A 10,310-nucleotide genomic window follows, 5' to 3' on the forward strand; every position below is an offset into this window, starting at 1 on the left:
CCCGGCCGCGGGCGGGTTCTCCGTCTCTCGGAACTGCAAGGACCCATCTTGGCTGGGGGCAGAGCGGCCCCGCGGCCGCCCGGGACACGGGCTTCACAGTGCCCCGATAACCCTCCCGCCACCGCCTTCAATTTCTCCTCAGAGACGCCTCCTGGAGGCCGCCCCGGATCCTCCCACTCACCGTGACTCCCGGCCCATGGCGCCGCGTCGAGGCGTGTGGGCCACGGCGTTGCTGTTGTCCGCGCTGCGGGACCGCACCAACACAGATACGAGACAGGGTGCTAGGCAGAAATAGCAGCCATTATAACGCGGGCCAACGATGACCGGAAGTACCAGCAGCTGGAGCCGGAGCTCACCGGGAGTGACGAGCGCGGGAGAGAGTCCCCTGCAACTGCACTTCTGCCCCCTACCTTCCGGAGGCCTCCCTAACACTCTGCGCCGAACTTGTGGGAGGGGCTGTTGCATCTTTGCAAAAAGCAACATCTTAGGTTCATTTTTTTCATCAGAAACATGCTCGCTGTTGAAAGATGATGGATAAATAAACAGAACGAGATACACATTTTTGGACATTGTCAATGTGGAAATTTGTTTTGATTGACTTGGCTTACTTGTTGCTTTTTCATTTTTAAGGGAGTGATGAGAGTGAGAGGAAAATGAAAGAGAAATCAACGTTTGATAACTGAAAAAAAAGCAAATAAAACTCAATGAATTAGCGTACTAATTAACGTTCTGTGTAATCATAGGCATCATTTCTCAATGGCCAAAGCAACCAAATTCCACTTTGTTTCTCCAGAGAAGAAAGGCTAAAAACGCAACAACAAAAAATTGCCACTTACATCAGTGAAGGGAATTTCCAGAGATTTCCTATGCTGAGAATTTGCAGATCTTAAACTTGTTATTAATAATTATTTAATACAGTAATAAGTAATTCATATTTTATCATGCCTTGAAGTGCTTTCTTTACAAAATCTCGGTGAAATAGTGTGAGAAAAATTTCAGCTACATTTTAGAGATTTAGAAACCGAAAGATTGTGCCTAAGGAACTGTGAAAGTGTGCCCTACACTTTGCCATTTCCCTCAACAATTTCTAAGCACTGAGCAGGAGATAATAGAATCTTGATAAATGTGTGCTGCATTGTCTTTTTATGCCTTTGTCACCTTTCCTACCTTTCCTTAGAACAGTTAGAGATAGCTTAAACATTGCAACTCTTCCTGCCCTCATATAGACAGAGAGTTACTGAATTAATTACAAGTTGAATATGTTACAGTTGTGCCACTGCCAAAGGTCTTTGAAAGTCCTTGGAAATGAGAGATGCTAAAAGACTACAGAGAGGAAAATGTTCTGATTTTCAGAAACAGAAAGAATAAAGTCTGCAAATTCTATGCTTTGACTTCACTCCTGGCAAAATTCTAGAACATAATCACATGCACCAATTCTTTCACTACATGATCATGTAGTTCAATTGAGCTGCCCCTATATCATTAGTTGCCAAATCTTATAGAGTCAACATATTCATTTCTCAACTTAAACCATAATCACCTTTCATTTTGACCACATCAGTAATCAAGTTGGTCTCCCTGCCTCAAGTCTCTTCTTTCTCAAATTTATCTGCCACACAGCTATCAGAGATATTCCTAAATTATGGTCTAATCATGTCACTCATACTTAAAAAGTTGTAATGAATCCTTAGGTCCTTTAAGATAAAATTACATAGATCTAGTTTTTCGTCTTTAAATCACTTCATAATTTCCCTCCAGGTTTCCTTATTGCTTATTACTTATATTTCTCCTCACATTCCATTTTTTAGCCATAATGATGTTCTCTCTGCACATCTTCTACAATATTCTATCTCTCTTCTCTGTGCCTTTGCATAATCTTAATCATATATCCCCAAAGTACTTCCTCATCTCAGCCTGAAGTGTCAGATGCTACATGAGGGACCTGCATCTGGGAGAAGATGTACTAGCTGGCTTACTTCATGGATAGCCATTTCCATTGGCTGTCACTCACTACAACTTGAAATCTACCTGATTGAAGCACTGTCACTCTTTCCAGAGATATCCATGGATTAAGTACTCACTCACACACACATAGGAGGAGCACTATGCAGTAAAGTGACAGAGGAAGGGGCTTTTCTTTCCCCATCATGCCCTATGACCCCAAGAAATAGACGTGAGGGTTTTGATCTTGTTTCCTTTGTCCTTTCCTGGGTCCAAAAATGGAGTCCTAGACTCAGGAAAAGGAATCCTGGGGATCTTGGCGCCCAAGATTCCATTAGTCCTATGGGGAAACTCTGAGAAACCAGACTCCAAGGAGAGAAGTCCAAGGAGGTTGCTCTGCATTTGAAACTAGGTACTATGTAAAAACTGAACTAAATTGTAAACCTAATTCTACTTCCCTTTCTAAAGCCTGAGATGGTATAAGAAGGGCGATTATGTCCCATCCTAGGAGTTGAGGGAAATGTTTGCATGTCTGTTCTTGTTTTATATCCCTTTGATGTGACACCAGATAAACATAAGGACCAAAAATTTAGGTTCAGTTATGTGAAAAATTCACATTGGCCATTCTCTGACAAAAGGTAGATTTATTTAGGAGAATAGGTTACACATAAAATAAAGGGATATAACCAGACACCAGGAATGATAAATATGAAATAACAGTTGAGAAAGCATAGAAAGGGGTTTTAATAATTAATGATGGAAAGGACAAGAACTTGCCCTATACCAGAAAATTTTGTGACATCACGGGGTACAAAGTTGGTTACTACGGCACAGAAGCAGACTAATGTCTATTTGCCCATTACTAGGGGCCCACTCAGACAAATGGTAACATTTTGTAGGGGTCCATTCATCCCAACATCTTTATAAGAACTAATCTATGAAGTGGTCAAAAAGACTCCTAAGGAGTTTCTGTTAACTCTCCTTAATTTGTAACCTTGCCAGTTTTCTTGAAATCATCAGGGTAACTGGCAAGGTAGTCAGCCCTGCGAAATAAGCCTGTTTAGAATGTATAGGTACATGCTAAACAAAATCTTTTATATATGTAAGTCCTGGTAAACTTTTAAAAATAACGTTATCTAGTCCTTAGCTGCAGTTAGTAGAATTTGCTATTAGAGATAAAATCCCAAAGACATGTGGGCACTACCACCGAAGTTCTCACATATTTGGACAGGCACTGGCTATCCAGTATATAGATGATATCTTGATCTGTAGCCCAATCAAAGAGGCTTCTCTGGCTGCTACCATAAAAAAAAAAAAAAAAAAAAAAAACTTAACTTGCTGTCCCTTCCCCCAAGGGGCATGAAGTTTCTTTGCCTAAAGGCTCACATTGCCTATCAGTCTGTTGAGTATCTGGACCATGAATTCCCACCTTCCATCCTCTCACAGTGGAGAAGCAGGCAATCTTATCACTCTCTGAACCTGCCTCAAAGAAATAACTGTGTACTTTCCTGGGCATGGCTGAATTTTGTAGACTTCTCAAAGAAACTTGGTGTCTTTGGGGTGACCCTCCTGCCTTAGAGCAGAGACAGCCATAGGTCTTCTAAGCTCAGCCTAGGTCAAGCATTGGAGGTTCTAACTCTCCACAAGGTTCAGAGCACTTTTGCCTTCACCAGAGCTTTAGAATTGGGGAAAGGAATGAGAGTGAACATCTATACTGACTCCAAATATGCCTTTCATATTTTGCATGCTCATGGGGCTATATGGAAAGAAAGGGGACTTTTGACATCCAAAAAAAAAAAAAATCCCCCAATAAGTATACAGGGGAAATTCTACAAATATTGCAAACTGTCCTTGGACCTAGAAAGGTTTCTGTTATACTTTATAAAGGACAACAGAAGGGGCATTCACTTCAGGCCAAGGGAAACAGGCTTATATATTCAGCTGCCCATGCTGTTTGCCTGTTTGCCCCTAACTATGGCACCTTTAATTCCCCAACTCCCCAACTCCTACACTCCCTCATATAGCTCCCAGGAACAAATCCTTACTAAAAAAAAAAAAAAAAAAAAAAAAGGGGGCGGGGAGGGTAACACCCTTTCTCCTTCTGATGGTTTCAAACAACTTCAAGCCAACTTCTACTCCCAGAGATCAAAATTTATTTTTGATCTATACCACACTACTCGCTTGGGGGGGAAAAATGCTCTCCAATTCCTTGTGAAATCTATTTTCACTGGTCACAAACTAGGAAAACAATTAAACAAGTCTGTCAGGCCTGCCCAGTTTGTGTCCAAGTAAATCATGAAAGGACTATTAAACCCCACATTCTGAAGTCCATCCAGAGGAGGGGTACATACTTAGGGGAGGACTAGCAGATAGAGTTTACACATATGCCCCCTTGCAGGAGCTTCAAACTGCTTTTGTTTTTTGTGATACCTTTACTAACAAGGGAAAGTCTTCCCTTGTAAAACTGAAAAGGCTTAGAGATTTTTCTAAAGAACAAATCCATTTAAGTTTAATTATAATCTCCATTCTGCATGTCATCCTCTCTACCCAATTAAGCCAAAAAGACTTAATAACTTTTAAACATTAAACATGCATGCTTGCATCCTAGGCTACCTGAGTACTTCTTTCACTGTGTACAATGCCATTGTCCTACTCATTGATCCTACTCCTTTGAGGAGACAAAAGCAGGGATTTGGGGAAAATGTTCTTTAGTATTTATCTTAGGAAAGACATAAGACATTCATGATAGCCTCATCTCCCCCAACCACCACTCACTCCCACCCCCAGTCTTCCTCTGGGTGGGGTTCCTGTTTACTGTCCCTAGTAACCCCATACTAACTTCATTTTAGTTTAATTCTCTCTTTTTTTTAATCATTTTTGACTTCTACACTTGTGAGAGTTGTTCTTCAAGATGCCAAACCATGAACTTCTCACTATTTGTCTGCTCTGAATATCATCTACTACCTGATTCTGACACTCAGCACCCCCTGGATGCTGCCACTGCCATGTGTCTTCCCTCAACAGTTTGGACCCTACTAGGGAGGGCCAACTCTATACCCCTTATCAGCCTGAAGCAGCTCTAGAAGATGAGACCTTAGTCCCTTTGTCTCAAATTCATTTGCGTCTGGACTGCTTGAGGTAATAATGATGAGATACAGCTTCTGGGGAAAATGTGGCACTAGCCCTGAGCCACCAGGCCTTGGAAATGATCCACAAACAATGCAGACTACTAGATACATAGTGTGGATTAAAATTATTCCACTGAGGCAGAGCTCTGAATCAATGTCATTTTATTAAAAAATTCAAGTCCATGGTTCTTGAAATGGGCCTCAGATTTTACCCATTAGGATTAGATGTCAGCAGGGTTACAAATTTGGTGGAGTAAGGAACATTCCCAAATAAGATGGACAAACTTCTCCTTAGCTTGGGCAGGCGAAATGATACAAGGTAACACAGGTCAGTGACCTAAGTAGTCATAAGATGGTTAGCTACTTCTCTTGGACAAAGGATTGGTCCAGAGTACAAAAATATTTGGGAGGATTTTCCACATAGTTGTCACTTCTGCCAAAGTGGATTTTGTCACCATGACAAGAAAAAACAAGGGTGGTGGGTCTTCAGTTAACTTCCTATAGTTAAGCAAGTGAACTTAGAATCTTCAGCTCATAGCTCTGGGACCTTATATGCAGAACTTTGATATAATTCTCTCAAATTGACTAATACTGACTGGAATTAGAGTAGTAGTCCAAATAATTATTTCTCACAATCTTCAACCTTTTTTGCCTCTCTGTAGACTTTGACAGTCAGTTACCCTTTTCTTTATATTTTCTCCTTTCTGTATTTTAATGGCATTTCACTCTCTTGATTTTCTTCCTACCTGTCTGACTGATCTCTCTGTCTCTTTTGTTGGATCTTCCTCCAGGTCATGCCCCTTAACTATGGGTGTCTCCCAAGTATCTGTCCTGGACACTCTTCTTTTTAGTGTTTATATCAGGGTTGTCAAACTTTTTTATGTCATGGACTCTTGGAAGCCTATGGCCTATGACCTCAAGAGCAATTTTTAAAAAGATCATAATGTAAGGAAATGATAATTTCCGTTAGAAGCCAATAAAAATAAAAGGATATATGTTTTTCCTATCAAGGCTTACAGACTCCCTGAAATGTCTCCACAGATCCATGGTTCTTTAGTACGAACCCATGTTCTTATGAATTCAATTATCATTTCTATTATGATTCTCAAATCTATTTATCCAAAATCTTCAATCACTTTCCTGACTTGAATTTCATATCATCAACTGCCTGAAGGTCTTGTAGACTGATCAAAGTTAATTTGTTAAAAACAGAACTCTTTATCTTTTCCTCAAAACTCTCAATTCTGAACTCTTTAAGTACAATCATTCTCTCCTGCCATCCCTTCACTATCATATACATACATAATCTACAATTCATGGCAATAGCTTTGCTACTCCTTGCATATAATACCCCAATTCCTGATTCTGGGCCTTTTCACCAGTTATCTTCAATGTGATAAGGGCCAACATTTCCCTGATACCAACATAGTTTTTTCCCTCTCCACAACATAGGGAGGGTTTTCCAAAAAGAAAACAAATGTGTACCCTGGACTTAATTGGTTTATGTGATTGGCCTCAGTTTCTCTGATATAACTTTCTTTGTATCCCTTGCTTCTTTGGCCTAGGACAAAGCAGTTCTTAGCATCTGATTGGCCTAGGTTTACCTAAAAGAGTTTCCTTATCTTCTAAGAGTATAAAAAATTCCAGCCATCTGAAGCCTAGGCCCTAAGGACTTGGTAAAGGTCTAAAGTCCACTAGAGCAATTTAACCTCGTCTTGCTAATCAAATGTGTTTCCCTCAGGAGATAAGTCAGGGACTTTGTCCAGAGAAGGTAAGTTAAGTCCCACCATATCTTTGTTGAATATCCTTACTGTGTAAGGACAAAGGAAACCTCCATTTGTTGAATGTTCAATGACTAACAAATGCTCTATTTTGTACCAATATAGAAAATACTAGAATTAGAGCTAGATCTAAAAAATTCTCCTCCCTCACCTCTGCCTCCCCTCTTCCCTGGCTTTCTTCATAGCTCAAGTTCAAATTTCATCTTCTTCAAGAAGTCTTTCCTGGTTCCCCTCTAATTACTAATGCCTTCCCTCTGAGATTAATTCCCACTTAATATTGCATATATCTTATAAATTCCACAATGGCATGTTTGCAGAGGTTCTTGATAATGGATGTTGCTCTAGTTCTTTTCCAGTCACCAATGAATGTTTTCAGCAATGATGTCAGAATCCTTCAATGAGAACAATAAATGGCATCGAAGTCAGCTATTGAACTAACAGTAAATTATTTAACTTGAAAAAGCCAAGATTAAAGTGGAGGGAGATAAAGAGATCATAAAAAAAGGGAAAAAGACCCACGTGTGCAAAAATGTTTGTGGTTGCCCTTTTTGTAGTGGCAAGAAACTGGAAACTGAGTGAATATCATCAGTGGAGGAATGACTAATAAGTTATGGTTTATGAATGCTATGGAATATTATTGTTCTATAAGAAATGATCAGCAGGATGATTTCAGAAAGGCCCAGAGAGATTTACATGAACTGATGCTAAGTGAAGTGAGTAGTACCAAGAGAACATTGTATACAGCAACAAGATTATGTGATGATCAACTCTGATGGACATAGCTCTTTTTTTTGAGGTGATTCAGGCTAATTCCAATAGACTTGTGATGGAGAGAACCATCTGGATCCAGAAACAAGACTGTGAGGACTGAATGTGGATTACAATATAGTATTTCCATTTTTTTTGTTGTTTGCTTGTATTTTGTTTTCTTTCTCATTTTTTCCCATTCTGATCTGACTTTACTTGTGCAATATGATAAATGTGGAAATATATATAGAAGAACTGCACATGTTTAAGCTATATTGATTACTTAATGTCTTGGGGTAGAAGGTAAGAGAGGGAGAAAAATTTGGAACACAAGATTTTGCAATGGTGAAAGTTGAAAATTATCTTTGAATGTGTTTTGAAAATAAAGAGGTATTGTTTTGTTTGTTTTTTTAAAGTGGAAGGAGAACTGGTACATGACATTTTGTTTATAAATGAGTATGGATTCTCTGCTGCTTGTACTAATTTTGACCTGAAAATGAACACCAAGAAAATAGAGGTTCTCTACCAGCCAGAATTTGTACCAACCATATGTGGAATCATTAGTTACAGCAAATTGAGAGATTTTCAGTGCTTGACAGTATATTTTCTAGGAATGTACACATTGCCAGAGCTAGCTCAGCAAATGAGAAGCTCTGAAGGAAAATGGAGAAGACTGCCTACAAAACTGAAGGTCTACAACATTATTGTACTTCATTGTTATATGCCTGTGAAACTTGATAGTATATCTGCATCATGCCAGGAAATAGAATCACTCCTATTTGAATTATCTTAAGAAGATTCTGAAGATCACCTGGTAAGATAAGGTACCAGACAATGAGGTCCTTTCTCTCTCTCTCTCTTTTTTTTGTCTTTAAAAGTGTTTGTCCATTTTTTTTTATTATAGCTTTTTATTTACAAGCTATATGCATGGGTAATTTTTCAGCATTAACAATTGCCAAACCTTTTGTTCCAACTTTTCCCCTTCTTCCCCCCACCCCAGATGGCAGATTGACCAATACATGTTAAATATATTAGAGTATAAGTTAAATACAATATATGTGTAGATGTCCATACAGTTATTTTGCTGTACAAAAAGAATTGGACTTTGAAATAGTTTTGCAGAGAGTGCATCTCCAATGAGCTGGCTACATTGTTCAAAAGTCAAATGTAAATTTACCTAAAAGACTATTTTATAGACAATTCACATAAAGCAAGTGTTCACATGAAGGTCAGAAGAAGCAATCCAAGTATATTCTCAAGATCTCTCTGAAGAACTTTGAAATTGATTGTGAGTCATAGAAGACACTGATACTTATCCATCATAGTATGCCCACATCAAAAAAGGTTCTGTGTTCCATGAGCAAAGTAGAATTGCAGTAGCTCAAAATATAAAATGCACAAATTTAGAGACATCCTCACTCCAAATGTTCACATAGACTATTTGTGTCAGACTTGTGATAGAGCCATTACAGTTTGTATTGGTTTGATCAGCCACAATTGGACAAACTATGTATACCTTGACATCTAAGGTGATGTTATTTAGATCTTCCTTGAGCACAAAGGACAAAACTTACCAATCAATCAGATAAATGTACACAGTTCCAAGTTGTCTCTCCCATTTGAAATGAACCCTTTGAAGAAAGGGACCATGGCGGGGTTTTTTCCTTTCTTTGTACCTCCAGAGTTTAACACAAAACTTGGAACATAATAAGCTCCTGACTTCAGGCTCTTTTGCTCTTATTATTGGATACAAATTTGATATCCTAGAATGAATAAATGTATCCAAAACTGTGCAAATAGCACAAAAGGGAGAATAGAAGAAGCATATTTAAGACCTCATTTTTAGTAAAACTGAAAATAATAAGAATTAATTTAAGAAAGGATCTTTCTGATAGGAAAAGATAACAATAAATGCTGAAGGAGATAAAGGAAAACTGGGACACAAATACATTGTTGATGGACTTGTGAACTGATCTGGAAAGCAATGTGGAACTATGCCTAAAGGGTTATCAAACTGTGCATACCCTTTGAACCAGCAGTATCTCTACTGGGTCTGTATCCCAAAGAGATTACAAAAGGGAAAAGGACCCACATGTGCAAAAATATTTGTAGCAGTCCTTTTTGTAGTGGCAAGGTGTAGAGAGCGGGATCTCTGGAGAAGTATACTTTAAACAAGGTGTGAAGTCAGTGGAATTGATGAGATAATGGTTCTCTAGTATACATATACTTAGTACTTAGCGGTGATATAATGGTTCTCTAGTTCACACATACTCAATATACTGTAATGAAGCAATTGTAATAGGATATTTAAAGTGGGGACAAAGTCACACTCAGGGGGCAGGAGGGAATAGAGGAGCAAGGGGGAAGACTAGTTGAGACTGTCAGACTGTCAGACTGTCAGACTGCCAGATTGCCAGACTGCCAGACTGCTGGGTCAGACTATGACATGAAACAGACTGTGTAAGAGACAATAAAGACTTTGGACCCTATTTTTATCCATTTTTGTGGTGTCCTGCTGAGACCAAGGTCCTTCTGGAGGACCTCCAGAAAGCTAACCCAAACATTACAGCAAGGAACTGGAAATTGAGTGAATGCCCATCAGCTGGGGAATGGTTGAATAAATTATGGCATATAAATGTAATAGAATATTCTATAAGAAATGACCAGCAGAATGATTTCAGAAAGGCTTGGATAGATTTACATGAACTGATGC

The 10,310-nt window shown here is 39.0% G+C and overlaps 1 protein-coding gene across 3 annotated transcripts in view; it reads right to left on the reverse strand.

The window, feature by feature from the left end:
- Positions 1-585, reverse strand: part of DDX46 (DEAD-box helicase 46) — a 57,137-nt gene extending 56,552 nt beyond the window's left edge. For all 3 annotated transcript variants that reach the window (XM_031953029.1, XM_012549676.3, XM_031953028.1), the window contains exon 1: positions 182-585. In XM_031953029.1, coding sequence (XP_031808889.1) covers positions 182-570 — 389 coding nt within the window. In that variant the 5' untranslated portion in view covers positions 571-585. The remainder of the gene's footprint in view (positions 1-181) is intronic.
- Between the last annotated feature and the right edge of the window lie 9,725 nt (positions 586-10,310).

This window comes from Sarcophilus harrisii, chromosome 2 (genome assembly GCF_902635505.1).
Source record: "Sarcophilus harrisii chromosome 2, mSarHar1.11, whole genome shotgun sequence".
Lineage (NCBI taxonomy): Eukaryota > Metazoa > Chordata > Mammalia > Dasyuromorphia > Dasyuridae > Sarcophilus > Sarcophilus harrisii.